General features: G+C 41.0%; 2 protein-coding genes across 2 annotated transcripts; both read right to left on the reverse strand.

Moving 5' to 3' along the window:
- Positions 1–3,824: 3,824 nt before the first annotated feature.
- Positions 3,825–10,446, reverse strand: LOC128399136 (vomeronasal type-2 receptor 26-like). Its single transcript, XM_053360394.1, has 5 exons — positions 10,156–10,446; positions 8,018–8,881; positions 6,460–6,689; positions 5,713–5,834; positions 3,825–4,726 (listed from the first exon to the last, which is right to left on the reverse strand). The coding sequence occupies exons 1-5, from the start codon at positions 10,444–10,446 to the stop codon at positions 3,825–3,827; spliced, it is 2,409 nt and encodes an 802-aa protein (XP_053216369.1).
- Positions 10,447–15,257: 4,811 nt separating this feature from the next.
- LOC128399137 (vomeronasal type-2 receptor 26-like) lies at positions 15,258–19,866 on the reverse strand. The gene is made up of 6 exons (XM_053360395.1): positions 19,652–19,866; positions 18,931–19,222; positions 17,504–18,367; positions 16,911–17,132; positions 16,516–16,642; positions 15,258–16,421 (listed from the first exon to the last, which is right to left on the reverse strand). Exons 1-6 carry the CDS (start codon positions 19,864–19,866, stop codon positions 15,520–15,522), a joined length of 2,622 nt encoding a protein of 873 aa, XP_053216370.1. The 3' UTR covers positions 15,258–15,519.
- Between the last annotated feature and the right edge of the window lie 1,380 nt (positions 19,867–21,246).

A 21,246-nucleotide genomic window follows, 5' to 3' on the forward strand; every position in this document is an offset into this window, starting at 1 on the left:
TTTACTTTTTGTTGTTGAACTTTATGAGACTTCCGTTGATATCTACCATTTGTTACAATGAATAGTATACCTTATTTATTAAAAAGTGGGTTGTTGGCATCACTACACTACACAAGGTTTACCAAGGAATAGGAAAGAAGAAAGGAAGCAGAGAACGAGGGAGATTAGGAGAGTGTAGGTGAGAGCTTGGTTGTTGGCCTTCACAATGGGGGTGTCTTTGTATTTAATAAAAATCCCTAACACCCAGACTGTGATGAGGGAAACCCACCCCCCAGCAACTGATGCTAAAGTGATCCCCAAAGGTTCTTCATATGACAGAAAGTTCATATGTTTTGGGATGCAATCATGTCTGTTTATGCTTGGATATTGATCTTCTGTGCATCTGAAACAGTCATTCATGTCTGAGAAATATTTTTTTAAAAAAACACCAGTTCAGTTCTTGTTCATCTCAAACATCACATTGAATTAAACACATATGATGCCAACATTTTATAATGAGGAGAATACCTGCCAGTCTGGTTTGAAATTTTCCCTTTGGGGAATGGGGCGCAATCATAGCAGCAAAACTTTTATCCTTTCTTTTCTTTTTTTTCTGATGACCAGGATGGCAATATTCATTGCACACATAAAGGGGAAGCACCTATGCACAAATATGATAGGAGTTTGGGGAATGAGATTTTGGAATACACCTCTTACAGAGACGTGCATCACACTTACTTTTATTGAATGCTTACTTAGGTTGCCAACACTTCAATGTGAGTAGTGGCTAATATGATGAAAAACGAGAGGCTTGTTGTTACTAAGTCCTGCCAACCACCTTATGCCTGCACTCCCAACTATACCTGACAGAGGGGGTTATTTATAACTATTTCCAAGTTTCCTTCATGTTTTCCAGTGCCTTCTGGAAAGCTTTTAGAAATTTGGCCAAGTGAACACATTATTGTGATTTAGATAATTGTAGGGGAAGATAATTACTTCTTCATACATGTGACACTTTTGGTAAAATATATGAAGACCTTTCTTTTGAGATTTGACCACACATCTCTTCTGCTCCCTAAAGAAATTAGAAATAGAAGATTTGTTCCAGATTTACATCATGAGCAGATCCCATCTGGAAAATGCATCTACAGTGGAGCTATCTTATTGCCTGGAGATGTAATCAGTAAATTCTGAAATGATGTCTAATGTTCAGAAAATTGAAGCACACTTATCAATCTATTTTTATTTAACAGATTTATACCTTATTTCTTGAGAGAGCTTCTCCACAATGTGCAACAAAATGTAAAGTCAACAGCAGCATCCCAAAAAGCACTGGCAACCAGTGCAACTTGTGTAATATCAAAGAAATGAGTGCCAATCTCCCAATCTCAGCTGCAAAGCGGGTAGATTTATCGTTTCACAGATGAAGTTTTTGAGTGGCCTTCAAAGGCAGCCCAATTCAGAAATCTGCCCAGATGCTGGTCAACAACATTTTTGGATTGCTAGACATATTTCACATTTTTAGCTAGTGCTGTGGGCACATTGTAAAATGGCTGTTCTAGGTACAGTATCCTCCAGCTGTTCTTAGTTTACAATTCCATCATCTTTTATCACTGGTCCTGCTAACTAGGGATGATGGGAGTTGTAATCCAAACACAGCTGGAGACCCAAGTTTGGGAAACACCGTTCTACAGCAAAGCCAAGGCTGCCATCCTCTACTCACTTACTTGAGACTAAACCCGGTTTAAAACTGAGACTTACTTCTGAATAGATGTGCTGTAAGTTAACGATATAGTAAACTATTAGTAGGTGCCTGGTCTTTAGCTGCTTCCAAGCAGGAGACATATCTTTTGGGGAAGAGGGCAATGGCAGCAATTTCTCTCAGAAATGAACCATTTCTTGAATCCAGGAATGAAGGAGAGTTTCAGTGAGTTTGCTTTTTCAAGTGAACGAATGTATTTCATACCTCCTTAACTGATACGCAGATAAGATAGGAACATAGATTTATACTTTGGATTTTGCACATTTCTGAATTTTGCAGTAAAAGCTTTCAGCTCAAAAAACAGCACCAACATGCTTAAATTTTATAAAGTGTACTTAGAAATGTTCATATTGAGACTGTTAAAGGTTTAGGATTTTTTCCCACAGATTAACAGAAAAATGTGCTAAAGAAATGCAAGTTTGACACGTATTGATGTGCACACCCCAAACTTGAATGACAACAAACACACACTGTTTTTGAAGCCAGAAACACACAATGAAGAATGACAAGGAGCAAACTGCCTTCTTCCCTGAATCCCAGCTCCAAAAAGCAGAAGAGGGAGATTTTTAAAACCAGAACAAACTTAGTTGGTCTCTAAGGTGCCACTGGACAATTTTTTATTTTTTAAATTTAATTCGACTGTGTCAGACCAAGACAGCTACCTACCTGAATTTAAAACCTTGTTCGCCTCATGTCTCCTGGAATCCTGTTGGAGCTGTAGTCTGCTGCCTTAATTACAACATTTTTAAATATAGAAGAGAGAAAAATACCCTTGAAGAGATTTGGCTCTTAATGAGACCATTGGCAGGAGGGGTGACATTCCTTCCCCCACCCCTCCCCCCCACCCCGGGAGATGCAAAACTAATGGAAGGCATATTTGGAGTCATACAAAGAATGACACAATTGGTGTCATACTTAACCACCACCATCCCACTCTAAATTCTCAAGTTCACACGACACTCTGCAATGAAAGCATTTCACTTCAATGAAGACATTGAAGACCCTTGATGAATCAGGCCCAAGTCCCATCTGGTTTAGCATTTTGATTCTTTCAGTGGAAGCCTGCATTCTCTCCACTTGTGATTAAGAAAAGGCTATTGGTGACTACTAGCCATGATGGCTAAGGGCAGCAACGCTTCTGAGTACCAGCTGCTGGAAACCACAGGAGCAGGGAGATCTCTTGTGGACAAATCTTGCTTGCTGGATTCCCAAAGGCATCTGGTTGGCCACAGTAAGAATGGGATGCTGGACTAGATGGGTCATTGGCCTAACACAACAGTCTCTTCTTATGATTTCCAGCACTTGATACTGAGAAGCACATGACAGTGGCAAAATACAGCCATTGTGGCTAATGTGTGCACTTTTTAATTTATAGGTGTTCAAACTGTCGTTAATATTGTGTTTTACATTGTTGTAACATGATAATTTATATCCCTGCGTCCTTTGCTTTTTAAATCTGATTGCAATACCAAAAAAATGAACAGAAACAGGTCTTAGCCTTCATTGATAAATGATATTTTATTTCTTAAATTTGTTCAGATATGTGACAAAAATGAAATGAATCAGCTGATATGGTATCCTGAACTAACTGATAGGGTAGGTCCACAGCTTTCATTGCCACAAACACTTCAGAATAAATGCAAATTTAATATCAGATTAGCATTACAGTAGTATCAGTGTTCGAAACTCCCATTGTTCTAGTTGCATTTTGTGACAGGGGATTTCATTAGCACAAGCAGTTTGTGAGCTCTGGGCACAGTACATTGCCTAAGATTTTAAATAAAAAACTGCAGAGTGGGAGGAAAGGAGGACTTTTTACTTTCTCCCCACTTCCAGCTACTCTCTAAAGACTGGAGAAGAGACCGTCTTAAGAATATTAGGGGGAAAACTAGACAGTGTGAAAAATGAACATAATATTTTAGCTACAGTTCATTCATTTTCAGCTTTGTATTCTTGTTATAAAAAGTGTGCCTAGACATTGCGTTTCTGAACCCATAACCTAGGTTTAAGGTGCCATTTAGTTCCTAGCGTTCATATCTCAGTTTCAAACACTGAGTAGAAAGTAATTAAATTATTACATTCCTTAATTATATCTCCTTGCTAGTTGCTCTTTGATGTTCAGCTTGGGCTTCAGCAGAATAATGTAGCATTTAGGGACAAAGATACAACCCAATAGCCCAGCACCAGAGGCTAAGATGGAGAAGATCTCTACAGCTACCATATATTTCCCCTTGGTGCTCAGGTAGGTAGGGACAAAGGACATCCAAACACTAGAAAACATCAACATGCTGAAGGTGATAAATTTGGCCTCATTGAAAGTGTCTGGCAACTTCCTGGCCAGGAAAGCCACATTGAAGCTGATGATGGCTAGAAGGCCCATGTAGCCCAGGACAAGATAAAACATGAGGACAGAACCTTCGTTGCATTCAACTATGATCTCCACAGCCTGTGAGTACATGTCCAAATCTGGGAATGGGGGAGAGATTGCCAGCCACACCACACAAATGCCTGCTTGAATAAGAGAGCTTGAAAGCACAATGGAGTTGGCCAGTCTTTTGCCCACCCACTTCCTCATGCTAGACCCCGGTTTGGTGGCCATAAAAGCAACAACCACAGTGATGGTTTTAGCCAACACACAAGAAACAGCCACAGAGAAGACAATGCCAAAAGTAGTTTGACGGAGAATGCAGGTCACCTTCGTAGGTCTTCCAAGAAACAGCAAAGAACAGAGGAAGCAGAGGAGGAGGGAGACAAGGAGAATGTAGCTGATGTCCCGATTGTTGGCTTTGACTATGGGGGTATCTCTGTGCTTGATGAAAAGTCTTAGCACAAAAGTGGTGATGAGTGAAAGAAGAACAGAAACCGAACCAAGGCTGATCCCCAAAGATTCTTCAAAGGAAAGAAATGTCATAAGCTTGGAGATGCATCTATCTCTACTCTGTTTAGGATATTGATCATCTGGGCATTTAAAGCATTCATCCATGTCTGAAAAAGGAAAGATGATTCATCACCCCTGTGCCAATTTATACACAAATTGTATCTGATTCTAGGACTGTATACTCCATTGTTTCAGTGGTTGGTCATTCTTTAGCCAATGAGTCAGATCTGTGATTGACAAGTGACTTGGAAAAGAAAAACACATAAGCAACAGAAATCCGTGTCGGCCTCTCCAAAAACAATACTACTGTATTCCATCCCCTTTAGTGCACTTTTTCAGCTTCTGTCTCATTTTCTAGTGCTTGGAATCTCAGCAGTTTGCCCTTCTCTTTTTCCTAGCAACAAGGACGCATATTTCCTTTGGTGAATTTGTCTGAAATCAGGTTACTCACTATAAATCTTTTTTTCTTTTCTTTTTTCAAATACAGCTATACAATAGCTACAGTGGATATTAAGAAATCCTCTGCCCTCACACAGCAAAAGCAAAATTAGAAGAAGAAAAAACCTGCAAAAATGGTTTAGCCTGTCTCCTACTATACAGGAGCTAAAGTCTAGGCCCTACTTAAGAATTCATTGTACTTACACGAATCTTATACAATTTGCAGATCTGTGATCTGTTTTATGTATGAGCCAAGGGTAAATATACCTACGGTCTCCTGAGCCCATAACATCCTGTTGGCATCCCAGTCTGCCCCTGCCAAAACAATGACTGGGAGAGGGCAAAACTCAACCCACCACTGAACATATTCTGGATCCAAAAGTGTTCTGTGGTGGGTTGCTTTCTGTCTCCCATCAGCTACTTTAAGGGGCTGTCATTTCTAATTCAGCTTAACAGAGACACAAGGCCCCATTTTGCTTGAACAGGCAGAGGTCAATTCTGTTGTAAAATGGCTTGTGTGCCCAAAGTTTAAGTGACCCTTTCTTCCCGAGTATTTGCAAAATTGCTTACAAAATTTGGGCAAAATTTGAACCACACAATCCCATGTTCTGTTTAATCCACCAGAGTATAACAATTGGTGAAGTGTATTACTTACCCATTTGGTCAGAGATCTTCCCTTCTGGGCATGGAGCACAATCATAGCAGCAAAATTTCTCACCTTCTTTCTTTTTCTTCTGATAACCAGGGGGGCAAGAATCTCCACATACAGAAATAGGTGTTACCTATGCAGAGCAATGAAGGGAGTTTAGGGGTGGATAAAGTGTGGGGTGGAGTATTGATTTACTGTCACACAAAGGAAAAAACATAACAACAGGCATGCCTAAATACAGAACATGACATATAATGATGGGGCATTGAGAGCCCACCTTCACATGTCCATTCTCAAGCTACAGAATTGTTGAAAGAAATTCTGGGGTGGACTGGTAAGTGTCTTACAAAATTTAGGGTGTGGGACTTTGCTATCTCTGCAAAACAGCAGCAGTGATCCTATGCTGTTCCTTTACTCAATCAAAGACATTTTGCTTCACAATATTATAAGGTTTTTCTTATCTTCCAGCTGTCTTCTTGAAAAATGTCATGACTACAGCAACATCACTCTCCAATAATTCATCTGAACATTCTGTTTATCTCAGCCATCTATATAACTGAATTCTGAAAAGAGAGAGGTGTTATGTGTACAGCTTCTCAAGTCCAGTGGATATGAAAATAGCCATTTCTGGACTGAGTTGCTCTCCCCTGGTTGGAGCTGTTCATAGCTTGTGGGGTGTACTCCTGGATCATTTAGACCTCCAATCACATACCCTGAAAATGGAACTGTTGCCCAGAGTATCTAAGAATCCATACCTGCTTAAAGCTCCTGTGCCACACAATGATATTGTCATTAATAGTGAATTGTTTTCCTTCCCCAGCACCTGGATCCATCATTCCAACTTTCATTTTAATAAAGGAATTGTTTGGGAATAGGTCCATGTTCATGATATCAAATCTGGCCATCAATTCCCCATGGTCATCAAAAAACATTTTTTCTCCAGCTGAGTTGTTAAAAGAAATTCTTTGAAGAAAGGAGTGAAGCTGGGGGGAACAAAAAAATAAAGAAGAAACATGATGAAGTCTTTTTGTCAAGTTTTATGAACATGGATAAGACCTGGATAAGATAAAATCTTTATTGGTGTCAGCCACAAGCCATAGCAAATGACTCAAATACAATCAAATACAGATATAGCTAGATTATTCACTATAATACTTCCAAACACAGTGCGTACCTCTGGTTACGTACTTAATCCGTTCTGGAGATCCGTTCTTAACCTGAAACTGTTCCTAACCTGAAGCACCACTTTAGCTAAAGGGGCCTCCTGCTGCCGCAGCGCAATTTCTGTTCTCATCCTGAAGCAAAGTTCTTAACCCGAGGTACTATTTCTGAGTTAGCGGAGTCTGTAATCTGAAGCGTATGTAACCTGAAGCATATGTAACCCAAGGTACCACTGTAGTTTTATTATTGTGTAGTGGTTGAACTTGGATCTGGGAGACCAAGGTTAAAATCACAACTTGGCTATGAAGCTCACTTGGTGACCTTGGGCCAGTCACAGCCTCTCAGCTTCACCTGCCTTATAGAGTCATTGTGGATCTGAACTGAGGAGAACTATGTATGCTACCTTGAGTTTCTTGGATAAAAAATGTGGAATATAAATGCAATTTTTTAAAATTGTTAAAGCTTTTATGAAATTGGAATGCTCCCTCCCCCAACAGATCCCAAAATTAGAAGACACGATATTCTCTTTCTGCATAGCATTTAGTCAGGATAGGAAAGATCAACATTATTTCTCAGTAGCTTTTGTTGCTTCGGGAGGGTTGATCTCAGAAGGTGATGCTGGGAGACTGCTGTTCCACACAATTAATGTCGTGAAAACATAATAATGGCCTATATCCCAGTATCACATTGGCCAACACAGTACCTTTGAGAAGTTCACAATCAAGTCCTGAATGCAAAGGCGTTCTCCCCATTAATGATTCCCAGTGCCTGGCATTCAGAGGTATACTGAAATGGACATGTGAGGAAGCATAAAGTGTCATCTACCTGACAATTCTGGGAAAAGTCATCAGTATTGTGATTAAAAACCAATTTCAGCACCCATCATCTGATTACGAGGTGTTTGGAATTGGTGTTAGTTTAGGAAAGGATAAGATTGAATAAGCTGAATCTTTTCTGAGTCAAGAACTGTCCAAGAACTATCACCCACAATATCTGAGAACCCAAGGTTGAAGAACATCATTATCAGGTAGCTTGGGCAGCAACTGACAATGATCATAACAAGTAAATCCTTTCACATGGGTGTGAGTGATAGGTGTTCTTTCACTTTCTACTTTACTAGAATAAAGCCATTTCATTTGGGAGACATTACCTGCCAAGGTTGAACACTGTGAAGGTCAAGCCTTTCAGACACCATCACTGCTCTGTACTTGACCCAAGAGGAGTACATGGCGTGCAAAGCATGTGCTATAGCATAGACAGCATTATAGACACTGTAACTGTGGCCAGTCATGCCCATTTCAAACACAGACCTGGGAAGGCTCTCCGGTTTCTCATCTCCAGTACATGTTGCATTCAGTATCTCCGACGACATGGAATTTGAAAAAGAACATTCAAATGCCTGCTCCCAGAAAACCTTGAAAAATCCATCTTCATCTGCTGAGTTGGGGTTTTTGTTCTGGATATATGTTTGGAACCCATTAGGTTCATTTGAGTGAATTGCGAAAGATATGGCTCCATGGAATAGTTGAAAATTCCATGTCCTTATCATGGATGTTACAGAAAAATCTATCTGAGCTGTCATAATCCACACTTTCCCAACAGATGTGTCTTCATTATATTCACGAAAGAACAGAGCTACTACGGTGGTCAACCACATTATGGTCATAGTTTCACCATAAGTGACAAACGCTCTGGCTTTGCTCTCCATGAAAGGTGTGTTAATACTCCACCCCATATCAATCAATTCATCAAAAGAAAGGAAATTGCCTTGGTTTGGGATTCTTTGTATGAAAGCTGGACAGATTCTATTCTGGGAAAGCAGGGGCTCTAAAGCCTGCAAAAAATGGTCTCCACTGTCATCATCCACAGCAAAGAGCCCAATCCATGTCCATCCAAAATGCTGAAGCAAATGGATAATCCCCATATACTGCTGGGATTCACTGGGCACCATGCGGTAAAAGGAAGAGGCATGTTTTGTACGACCCTCTTCCAGGGCAAATGATCCATACGCAAGCTGAAAGACCAAAATAAAACTAAAGATTGCTTGTATAGAGATTGGATATTAGGAATACCTGAGTGCATTCTTATGTGATTGTATACCGCATATGTGGAGGTAAAATTCTTATTTTAATTTCTACCTTTGCTTAAATACAACAGTGTTAACTTCAATGGCTCATTTGGATATTGCATTTGGAAGAAATGTGGTAACATAATGTAATCTATACTAGGGTTACCAGACGTCCCCGCTTCCCGGGGACAGACCCCGGATTTGCGAATAAGTCCCCAGACAAATTCCATTCCCAGAATGTCCCCGGATTTCATCTAATGTCCCCAGAAAACACAGCGGCGGCAGTCTCAGCAGCCCGGAGCAGTTGGCTCTGGCTGGCTTCAGGTGCTGCTCGGAAGTCCCCATATGACCATGGTGCCGGGGTTCTAAGATGCAGCTTTCAGGCTGCCTCCACCTTCCCTGAGCCCAGCAGCTAAGCTGTGAAGGGAGGCTTCATGCTGCCTATCGGAGCAGCCTCCCAACTCCTACTTGCTTGCAACAGGAGCAGGGCGGGGATCTCTCAGCTGGGAAGGGAGGCTTCACGCTGCCTATCAGAGCTTGCGTGCAAGCAGGAGGGGGCAAGGATCTCTCAGTTAGGCAACGAGAAGCCTCCTGCCCCAGCTGAGGGATCCCTGCCCCTTCCTGCTTGCACACAAGTAGGAATGGGATTGGGGCTGCTGCGATGGGAAGGGAGGCATCACACTGCCTGCTGCTCTTGGCCCTCCTTCTCCACCTTCCATGCCTGAGCCACCATGCACTGCTTCCCCACCACCACCGAAGAACCAACAACTCAAGGGCTGCCCAGGCTCATGGAGAAAGGAGATAGAAGCCTTGGAGGAAGGGGAAACATGGCAGCTGAGGTCAAGGTGGCAGTCACCCCTTTGCCACCGCCATCACTGCAGCATCAACGTCCCGAACGTGTAGTATTGATTGATTGATTGATTGATTGATTGATTGTGTCCCCGGATTCATTGAAAAAAAATCTGGTAACCTTAATCTATATACAGTACTCATGATAAAGGGGGGGGGATGTGCTAGACTCCCCTTACTCTGTCCCCCCCTTTTTACTAGTTTTGATAAGCCATTCCCCATTTGGTGAAGTTCTTTAAATATTGTATAATTTTTTATTTTATTTTTTACAGCCAGCCTTTCTTCTGTGACTTTCATAGCCCCAGCATCACCCCCAGAATTAGAAAACATGAATTACATGTAAGATTAGACCACCAGTCCACCCCCATTACCTGTGGGATCTTGTAGAGGACTAAGATGTCTGCCATGTGGAAAGAGATATCAGAGCCAAGTGCACCAATAATGGCTACTAGGTTCTTCTGGGTGCCACATGTATAGTTGGGGACAAACCGGTGTGATTTGAAGAGCAAGTCTAGCATAGTACGATAGAACATCTTCTCCTGGTAGTAGCTGTCATAGATGTGGAACCCAAGTGTGACATTGGGCAAAATCTTGGGATTCTCATTGATTTCACTGATGGCAAATGCCAAAGCTAGGATGTGTTGGTAGAACTTTGTCACCATGCTGCAAGGAGTTATACGTCCTTTCAGAAACGAGTTCTGGACTGTGTAAAATGGAGTTTTCAGAACTCAGGAATGCTATGACTTCCAAGACTGCATAAACCCAATCTGAATTTGAAATGCTCCTATTTAAATATAGTATGATAGTCTTTTGGTGTTTTTGAATAGATGGAGCAAGTGGGGGGGGGACAATCACAATGGCAGTGAAAAAAAGAGCTATAGTCAATAATTTCAAAGCTGATCAGAGACAGAGAGGGAGGACCACAAACAGATAGGAAAATATGTGGTATATTTGTCCCTTCAACACAGTTTGTCTATTAAGTCTTTTACTAGTTTTCTGCCCCTGAAGCTAAGGTCTTATCCATGCAAATCCAGTGCTTTATTATAACGTGTCCAGAGGAGGGCAACCAAAATGGTCAAAGGCCTGGAAACAATGCCTTATGAGGAACGGCTAAGGGAGCTGGGCATGTTTAGCCTGGAGAAGAGGAGGTTAAGGGGTGATATGATAGCCATGTTCAAATATATAAAAGGATGTCACATAGAGGAGGGAGAAAGGTTGTTTTCTGCTGCTCCAGAGAAGCGGACACGGAGCAATGGTTCCAAACTACAAGAAAGAAGATTCCACTTAAACATTAGGAAGAACTTCCTGACAGTAAGAGCTGTTCGACAGTGGAATTTGCTGCCAAGGAGCGTGGTGGAGTCTCCTTCTTTGGAGGTCTTTAAGGAGAGGCTTGACAACCATATGTCAGGAGTGCTCTGATGGTGTTTCCTGCTTGGCAGGGGGTTGGACTCGATGGCCCTTGTGGTCTCTTCCAACTCTATGATTCTATGATTCTATGATAAAGTAGTGACAAATTCTTTTAAGGCTGGTTGATAATTGACAGCTTAAATTGGGAGGGATTTTAAATCATTTTTTTTATTAGGGAGGGGAAATTCTTCCAAAAGTTATGTGGGGTTACTACTGGCTCAAGGGATCGTTCTTGCTTTCTTTATTCCCCAATTACCCAAACCTCTAGCATGGAACACTTGCCTACCAATTGTGTTGTCCAGAAAAAGTTAAAGAAACCTGCTACGTTAGATACATCCCATATGTATTTTTTTTTAAAAAAAAGAAATACTATGTCTTATATTTTATAATCCCTGGGCTTCCCAACTCAAAAGTTATCCAATGTGGAAATGGAAGAGTTTCTTACATTGGAAGATCAGTGCCCAGCTCCTGAGAAGGATATACCTGGAAGGAAAATTTGGGGGAAATGTAAAGGATCTGAGAGGCAATCCCACCAATGAGGTGGTTCCCAGGCTCATACCACTCATGGGGAACAGGGAGGGAGTCCATTGCAGGGCACATCGCAGAATGTATTTTGCACCCCGTCAGAGGCAGCAGCAGCAGCAACAATAACAACAGGCACTTCACCATCTCTGCATAAATGTCTTTCCCTTGAGCAGAATCTCCTGTGTCCACCTAAAGCCTCTCCACTGGCACCTATCTCAGTTTTAAAAGAAACTGACAATTGATAGCAAAGGACTCTGTCACTATACACTGCAAAGAGAAGCATGGAGGACAGGAAGCATACATGGATTTGAAGCCAGGAGTCTTGTATCATGGAAAGTGGAGGAACTTTCACAATTCAATGTGACAAAGCCCTGTCCCTCATTCCGGCTCTAAATGTCACAAAAGGGAGGTTTTATAGACACTTTCTGAATTGGTTACTGATGCTATTTATGGTGCCTTCTGGAAAGCAGTCCACTAAACTGATTGTTATGGTATGGGTAATTATAGGGAGATATAATCACCTGCTCTGAGTTCTAGCCCTGAATCAGACCATTAGTAGCAGGTGTGTCTAACTTCTACCTAATAGCTCAGTAATGTCTGCATAGACCTGAATAGGTCCTCCTGAGTTTCAGACGGGGGCATTTTCAGGCCTATCTGGAGATGCCAGGAATTCAACTTAGGACCGTCTGTATGCAAAGCAGATGTTACACCACTCAGCTACAGCTCTTTCTGAATTACCACAATGGTGGTAATGCTTCGAGAGAAGCATTGACTGGCTTCACGGCTTGTCCCACATCATGATCTTTTGCATAGCACACACATACATTGTGATTCGTGATATACTGGCAGGTCAAATTTTATGAAACAGTTGTGACAAGTGGGCTTCAAACCAGTTTTGGATGATGTATTGATATACCACCAATCTTTATATGGGATTAGGCTTTCTCATATATTTATTCCCTAATCCTATAATTCATTATTATTATTATTAATAATAATAATAATAATAATAATAATAATTTAATTTTACCCCACCCTTCTTGGTTTAAAAACCGGGCTCAGGGCAGCTAACAGCAAATACAAAACATTGATTAAAATGCGACTTAAAAACAGCACAAAACAGCATAAAATACAACATAAAATGCAGCATCAATATCAGTAAAATTCAAAAATTCAGAGGTCATTGGTGGGTGGGGAGAAAAAGAAAAAACAAACCCAGTCAATAGACATCAAATGATCACCAGGGCTAACTGGCCAAGTTGGTCCTACTAGGGCCAGCAAGGAGACTAGGGAAGAATTTAAATGTGGGGTCCCAGAAAGGGTTTCTTCATAGAAGAGGATAGGGAAACGGGAATAGAGGATCAGACTAATTCAAATTGAAGGCCAGGAGGAATAGCTCTGTCTTACAGGCCCTACAGAAGGAGATCAAGTCCTGCAGGGCCCTAGTCTCATGGGACAGAGCGTTCCACCAGGTCGGAGCCGTCACTGAAAAAGCCCTGGCCCTGGTGGAGGATAGTCTGGCTTCCTTAGGGCCCAGGACCTTTAAGCTATTATTATTCATGGACCTTAGGGTACACTGTGGGACATACCAGGAGAGGTGGTCCCGTAAGTACGAGGGTCCTAGACCACATAGGGCTTTAAAGGTCAAAAACAACACCTTAAACCTGACCCTATACTCCACCAGGAGTACACCCTATACTTCTTCATTTTTCATTTTTCTTCCCTCTCACCCACCAACACCAGCAAAAAAGAAAAGGGGGGAATGTTTTTGATTATTTTCTGGTGATGGTTAAGTTGTTGGTTCCCCCCGAATAGCTTCCCTCTATATTAAAAAGGAAGATTGTTGTTGTTGTTGTTGTTGTTGTTGTTGTTGTTGTTGTTGTTATTTAAAGGAGATTATCACTTTGATAGACTGATAAAAAGAGAGAGACTGGTGGAATGGGTACTTGGCGGAGGGGGGCATTTGTGTCACAATAGGGGGAAATGGGGGGGGGGGATTTAAAGAGCTGCCTTATGCTGAAATGGGAGTTTGGTTAGTTGTGAGGTGAGAATGATGTGGAGGGCAAGCAGTGTTTTTCGGTAAGCAGTGCACGCAAATTTGTGTCTGCTCACAAGCAAGCCCTATTAAATTCAATATGGCTTTCCCTGAGGAAAGGAGAAATTAATTTAGTAGAGTGGAGTTTAATCATGCAGAGCTCCCTCCTTATTGATATTTTGCACTGTTTAGCTGGTGATATATTATCATGTTGAAAACCAGATATTGCCCAGTCCAAATTCTTTATATCCCTGCCCTTATACCTTGAGGTCTCCAGGGAAGTCACTATTAGCAGTCCCTCAAGAGCCACAGAGCCCAGGCTTGCTGATCGGAAGGTCTGCGGTTCGAATCCCTGCGACGGGGTGAGCTCCCGTTGCTCGGTCTCTGCTCCTGCCAACCTAGCAGTTTGAAAGCACGAAGTGCAAGTAGATAAATAGGTACCACACCAGCGGGAAAGTAAATGGCATTTCCGTGCGCTGCTCTGGTTCGCCAGAAGCAGCTTAGTCATGCTGGCCACATGACCCGGAAGCTGTACGCCAGCTCCTTCGCCCAGTAAAGCGAGATTAGTGCTGCAACCCCAGAGTTGTCCGCGACTGGACCTAACGGTCAGGGGTCCCTTTACCTTTACCTTTAAGCTTTGGATGCAAGATCACATCCATCAGGATTTATCAACATATCAGTTTATATTTTGTTTCTTAGGTATAGGACTTCATCTCTCATCAAAGTTTGCATCAATTCTGCAGACCTGGCACCAACAGAAGAAAGCTTTCTTGCCTCTAATATCTTATTTGACTATAATCAGTAACCACATCAATACCCCCTTGGCTCCTGGTACCACCTTTGCAGAGCAGAAGTATATAGTCTAATAATGTGTTTTTAGACAGCTCTTAAGCATTTTGGAGTGACTTTATTCCATTGATCTTGCTTACCAACTTCCTTTTTACTATTCTTCTCTTTTATTGGGGAGTTTTCTCTTTGGGAGTAGCATGTGACCATACTGGACTTTCTTGGCAATTGGCCATTTCTACTTTTTTTAAGTTGAATAACGCTATGGTCACTGCTTCAAACCAGCTAAAGGGCACTACAACTCTCAACAGGTTCCAATCATCACAAAATATGAAGTCCAGAGTCACTGTCCATGTGGTCCGTTCTGTGACCAACTGATTTAGGGTAACTTCATTTAGGGTATCAAGAAATTTAAATTGGTTCTGACTGAAACAGTCACCTAGCTAGACTCAGTAAGGATAGATGAAGTCACCCATCACAACAAGATTTTCACTTTTGAATGCTTCTTTGATTTCTGCCTCACAAGATTTTCCTGAGCATTGTTATAAGGTGCACAATAGCACATCCCCAAAACTAAATTATATTAGAGGTCCTGAATCACCGCACATAATGTTTCCCCTTTTTGTATTTCTAGCTTGCTGGACTCAATGTTCACTTTGACATACAGAGTGGCATCCTTTACTGTCCTTCCTATAGAAGGCATATATAAGTAAATATCTATAACTAATGTTATATGAATGTATCTCTCCCCCAAATATCTGGACTTCCCATAGACATCTGGTTGGCCACTTTGTGAGTAGGATGATGACTAGAATGTTGGTAATAAGAGGTTGATTTAGCCAACATTGTGTACACCAATTTGAGATTTCCTACATTTTTATGAAATAAATTAATGAAATAATGGGGGGGGGGGGAGAGAACTGATCTGTACCTAAAGTGCTTGCCTAACACACATGTCAGTGTAACCAAAGGGACAAATCCTTTAATGTTTTCTTCTTATTAGCTGCTCCCTGCTGTTCAGCTCAGGTCTCAACACAATGATGTAGCATTTAGGTGCAAAGATGCAGCCCAGTAGCCCAGCACTGGAGGCCAAGATACAGAAGACTTCCACAGCCACCATGTCTTTCCCCCTTGTGTTCAGGTAAGTAGGAAGAAAAGAGGCCCAAACACTACAAAATGCTAACATGCTGAATGTAATGAACTTGGCTTCATTGAAGCTGTCAGGTAACTTGCGGGCTAAGAATGCTACAACAAAGCTGGTGATGGCCAAGAGGCCCATGTAGCCCAAGACACAGTAGAACATGGTGACTGACCCTTCATTACATTGCACAATAATTTCTCCACTTACTGAATGAAAGTCCAAATCGGGGAAGGGAGCCGAGGTTGCCAGCCACATAGTACAAATGCTTGCTTGAATAAGGGAGCAAGTTAAAACAATGAAGATGGCCAGTCTTTTCCCCACCCACTTCCTCACGCTGGACCCTGGTCTGGTGGCCATGAAAGCTGTAACCACAGTGATGGTTTTGGCCAGGATGCAAGAAACAGCCAATGAGAAAATTATGACAAATATTGGTTGTCGGAGAAAGCAGGTCACTATACAAGGTTGGCCAAGGAATAACAAAGAAGAGAGGAAGCAGAACAAGAGGCAGAGGAGGAGAGTGTAGGTGAGGTCCCGATTGTTTGCTTTGACTATGGGGGTGTCTTTGTGCTTAATAAAAATCCCTAGCACCACAGCTGTGATGAAGGACAAAAAAACAGCAACTGAAGCTAAACTGATCCCCAGAGGTTCTTTATAAGAAAGAAAGTTTCTAATTTGGGGGATGCAAGCATCTCTGTTTCTGTTTGAATATTGGTCTGCCGGGCACTGGAAACAGTCTTCTCTATCTGAAATATAAATAGAAGAGACATTTTAGTGGCAATTCATTCGCCACATCATATGGAGTTAATCATGTATGTTGAAATTTTTTTAGGAACCTACCTTTCTGGTCTGAAATCTTCCCTTCTGGACATGGAGCACAATCATAGCAGCAGAACTTTTTCTCTTCCTTCTTCTTCTTATGATGACCAGTGTGGCAGTGTTCATTACACACAGAAAGTGGAAGCACCTACGCACAAACATAAGATGGCTGTGGGACTTGGGGTGAGAGATTGTAGTTAACTTTTATATGAATCATACTAAAGCCACATGATTAGCTATGCTTGTGTTCATAGTTTTATCATCTATGGAGATAAAATATGAATATAAATGTAGTTCAATAGTCTTTCATTCTTCAGCCTAGTAGTATTTGTGGGATTATTTACTACATTAGGCAGAACTAGTACTTTTGGACATCCTCATTGCCTATTTGCTCAAGAAATCCCCATCATCTCTACCTGATTAAATGTTTTATGCCAGACAATAAGATCTTCATTAATGGTGAAGTCTTCTTCTGCACTGGGGTCCACTCTCCCAACTTTCACTCTCTGGAAAGAGTTGTTGTGGAATGTGACCAGGTTCATAATGTCATATCCACCACTCAATTCCCCTTTATCATTAAAGGACACCATCACTCCAGCAGAGTTGTTAAATGCAACATTTTGCAGAAATAAGTCAACCTAGTTTTGAGAGAGAGAAAAGTTTTCAGACTGAACTTAAATATATGGTCCAATGACAGAATGAGATGTAAGCGCCATGAAACTGTTTGAATGTATAAGATCCATTACAATTGTCACCTGTTTCAGCTGTTTCTCACATATGATAATTTTAATTGTGAATTGAAATGATTTTTTTAATGTAAAGACATTAACTTCCATGGATTCAGTGACTGAAGGTCATCAACATTACTCAACAATATTGTTCTTCGTATGGCTCTAGGTGTATAAATGGCATGCAAAGCATAAGCTGAAGGATAAACAGCATTGCTGTACTTTGTATGCATAAGGTCACTATCCATTGCAATGAGATTATTTTGTTGTGAAGACATTACCTGCCAAGGCTGCAGAGACTGAAGTTCAATACTGCTACCATCCACCCTTGGTCTGTGCTTGGATTGGGATGAGTAGAAGGTATGAAGAGCATGAGCCAAAGCATAGGCAGCATTATAGACACTGTAGCTGTGGCCTGTCATGTGCATTTCAAAAATACCCACAGGGAGACTTTCTAGCCTCTCCTCTCCAGTACATGTGTCATCATCCATCATAGGCATCTCTGGATCTGGAAATAAACAGTCAAATGCTTGCTCCCAGAAGCCCTTGAGAAAACCATCTGCTTGGGTCCTGGAAGGCTTGATGCTCTGGAGAAATTCTGAAAAATCCAGAAGCTCTCTTGACTGAATTGTAAAGGAAAGTGCACCTTGGAAAAGCTGGAAATCCCAGTTTCTCTGAGGGCCAGTAGATGTGAAATCTATCTGGGATGTCATAACCCATACCTTTCCAAATGAAGCATTTTCCTTATGTCCATGATCATGAAAAAGATTGACAATTCTCAGCCAGGCGATTGTCAAAGATTCTCCATAGCAGATAAGTGTTCTGGCTTTCTTATCTGTGAGAGATACATAAATTCTTTCAATTTTATTCAGTATTTCATCTACATTTTCCATGGAAACCTGCTCTGGGATTCTTTTTGTGAAGGCTGAACAGATTCCGTGCTTGGAAAACAGTGGTTCCAGGGTCTTCAAGAAATGTTCTCCCGTGTTATCATCCACAACAAACAGCCCAACCCATGTCCATCCGAAATACTGAAGTAAACGGATAATGCCAATATATTGATGGCTTTCATTTGGGACCATGCTGTAAAAGGAAAAGCTCTGCAATGCTTGAATCTCTTCTGCGGCAAATGAACCATAGGTAAGCTAAAAGAAAACAGCTTTATTGCAGCAATAAGTTAAGATGATTATCTCTGTGCCCATTTTGCTTGGTGTATGTGACTTCATAACAAAATATTTATTTACGAACTTTGTGGGTTTCAAAAGAATGACAGTTAATCAATTTTTTGAGAAAAATAAGCATTTTCCAGTATTTTTTTTCCTGCTTTACCTGAGCCTGGCAGCAGTAATAAAGATGTTCCATGTTGAGCTGTCAGTTCATGTGCGCAAATTGAACAGGTTTAGGATCCAGCCTAAGCTCTTGCCCAGTCCCATCCTGCCCCGGAAGGCCTTTTGAGTGCAGGACTTACACCAGTAGTGGCTAAATCATAGCTGAGATGGGATGAGCAAATTATAGTAGCATATCCTTAGCTGATCCAGGATTGGAGACTTAACACTCTCTGAACCTGTCTGAGGCTGGAATTCCTCTGCATTCTAAATCACTCATCCCAGAAGATCTTGCCACAGGATTGCTCACCCAACTCTGCCTTTAAAAAAAGGGGGTTCTTTTAATTTGCAGTCTCTCTAATTTTCCAAAAAACAGACCCTACCTGTGGAACCTTGTAGAGGGTTAAGATGTCTGCCATATTGATAGAGATGCCTGATGTAAGTCCCCCAATGACGGCTATGAGGTTTTTCTGGGTATCACATATGTAGTTGGGGACAAATCTGTGTGATTTGAAGAGCAGGTCCAAAGTGGTACGATAGGTCATCCTTGCATCGTAGTAGCTGTCATGGATGTGGAACCCAAGTGTAGCATTGGGCAAGATCTTTTGATCATCATTGATATCTTTTATGACAAACACCAAAGCCAGGGCGTGCTGATAGAACTTTGTCACTATACTGCCAATGGAGTAGACACAGTAATATTTTAATTCACACTTAAGTATTTGATGCCATTTTTCTTCAATCCCATTCATTTTTGTTAGAGTAGTCTTTTATTTCTTGCTGTTTTCATTTTTGAAATGCTGCATCATAGTGTAAATTTCTCCTGATCCTATTATTATTATTATTTGCAAGCAATTTCCTCTAATGCAATTCTATCATCAATATATTTTGTCTTCTCATTTTTTATTTTTATGTTGTGAACTCCCCTGTAATCTTTGAATGAAGGGTAGTATACAGATTTAATTAACAACAACAGCAACAGGTATGTGGCAGTGATGTTATTGCTGGATGGGTGTTGCTAGCCACTCCTGCTTCACACAAACATGCAGCCTTGTAAAAGACAATTGATCCTTCAGAAAAAAAGTGGGGAATATAAGTACTTACTGTGGAACCTCAAGTAGCTCCTGAGAAGGATCTTCCTTAAATTTAATTTCTGAAGAATGGTAAAAGATCTGAGAAACAATCCCACCAATCAGGAGGTCACCTGGCTGGTACCATTCATGTGGAACTGGGATCGGATCACCTGCAGGGCACTGCATTGTATTGACTTTGCATACAATGGGTAGCAGAAGCAGAAGCAGTAGCAAAAGCCTCTGCATAGTTGCAATAAATCTCCTCCTAGGGGGCAGATTCCTTGGTGTTCATATACACCAACTGCCTGACTTTGACTACGTTAAATGTTGACTCACTCTAACAATTCACTTCACAAGGTGATAGCTATCACCCTTGCTTTTAGCATAAGAATAGTTTGAATACTAATTTAAATAGCTACTGGTAATCCTCCTTTTTTTGTTTAATGCTGGTTATCAATGTGAAAAAGTGGAGTTGTGTGTAATCATTATTGCAGACTGCCTTCTCACCCCCCTTCTCATCCCCACTCCCAACTTTATTTCCTTAATATTTTTTCCAAGCTCTTTTTTGACTGTTTTCTAGTGTCTTTGTGAAAGCCTTTCGATATTTGGGTGACTAAAGCAATTATTTTGAATTGGCTAATTGCAGAGGGATATAATTACTCCTTCAGACTTTAGATTCTGAAGTAACTGCAAATGAGTTGCCTTGTTTTTGTAGATGAGAAAACTTCAGATTTCCCTGAAGATCAAAGCCCTGCAAGAAAATCAGGACCTGACACAGAGCCATAATCTTACCTATGGAAACCTATAAGTGCTAAATCCTAAAACGAAATCCACTGTCCAACTCCAATTTTGCAATAAAATTGTAACCTTGAACCTATTGACATGGGATCAACAAGAGGAGCAGTGACACTTGATGTAAACTAAAACTGTTCCTGTAGTCTGGTGTGAGCTGTTTTGTTGAGCCAGGTCAAGAGCACCAGAACACCAGGCTTATGTACCCCAGAATTCAGAACTCACCTTTGAATCCGTTAATATCTTAAATTTAATTCTGGGCTTTTTGCCCTGCCAGACAAATTTAGATATGTCTTTTTGCCACCTCTTGAAACAGTCCATTTTGTCCATTATTTGCAGTGCTTGAAACAAAAACAGCATTCTTGGCAATACATTCATCTTTATAACTGCAATTCGACCTAACAAGGAAAGCTTTAAATTTGACCAAATCTCCAAGTCTTTTTTCACTTCTGTCCAAGTTTTTTCATAATTATCTTTAAATAAATTCACATTCTTAGCTGTCATGTTTATACCCAAATATTTCACTTTTTTAACCACAGTCAACCCTGTCTCATTCTGAAACCTTTCTTTTTCAACCTGTGTTAGATTTTTCTCCAATACCTTTGTTTTTAACTTATTCAATTTAAATCCTGCCAATTGACCAAACTATTGGATTATTTCCAAAACTCTTTTCGTACTAGCTTCTGGCTCTTGCAATGTAAGTACTAGGTCATCTGCAAATGCTCTCAGTTTATATTGTTTAGCTCCGACCTGAATCCCTTTAACCAACTGGTCCCTCCTAATCATATTAAGCAAAACCTCCAGGACCGATATAAAAAGTAATGGGGAGATAGG

Source organism: Podarcis raffonei, chromosome 13 (genome assembly GCF_027172205.1).
Source record: "Podarcis raffonei isolate rPodRaf1 chromosome 13, rPodRaf1.pri, whole genome shotgun sequence".
NCBI lineage: Eukaryota > Metazoa > Chordata > Lepidosauria > Squamata > Lacertidae > Podarcis > Podarcis raffonei.

Excerpts from the sequence above, each read along its gene's own strand:
- LOC128399136 (XM_053360394.1), bottom strand. The coding sequence starts at position 10,446 with ATGGTGACAAAGTTCTACCAACACATCCTAGCTTTGGCATTTGCCATC. Across the intron at positions 8,882-10,155 it reads TCCTCTACAAGATCCCACAG|CTTGCGTATGGATCATTTGC; the intron begins GTAATGGGGGTG and ends TTGGTCTTTCAG. Across the intron at positions 6,690-8,017 it reads ACAGTGTTCAACCTTGGCAG|CTTCACTCCTTTCTTCAAAG; the intron begins GTAATGTCTCCC and ends TGTTCCCCCCAG.
- LOC128399137 (XM_053360395.1), bottom strand. The coding sequence starts at position 19,866 with ATGCAGAGGCTTTTGCTACTGCTTCTGCTTCTGCTACCCATTGTATGC. Across the intron at positions 19,223-19,651 it reads GAGCTACTTGAGGTTCCACA|TATAGTGACAAAGTTCTATC; the intron begins GTAAGTACTTAT and ends CTCCATTGGCAG. Across the intron at positions 16,643-16,910 it reads GGCATAAAACATTTAATCAG|GTGCTTCCACTTTCTGTGTG; the intron begins GTAGAGATGATG and ends GTTTGTGCGTAG.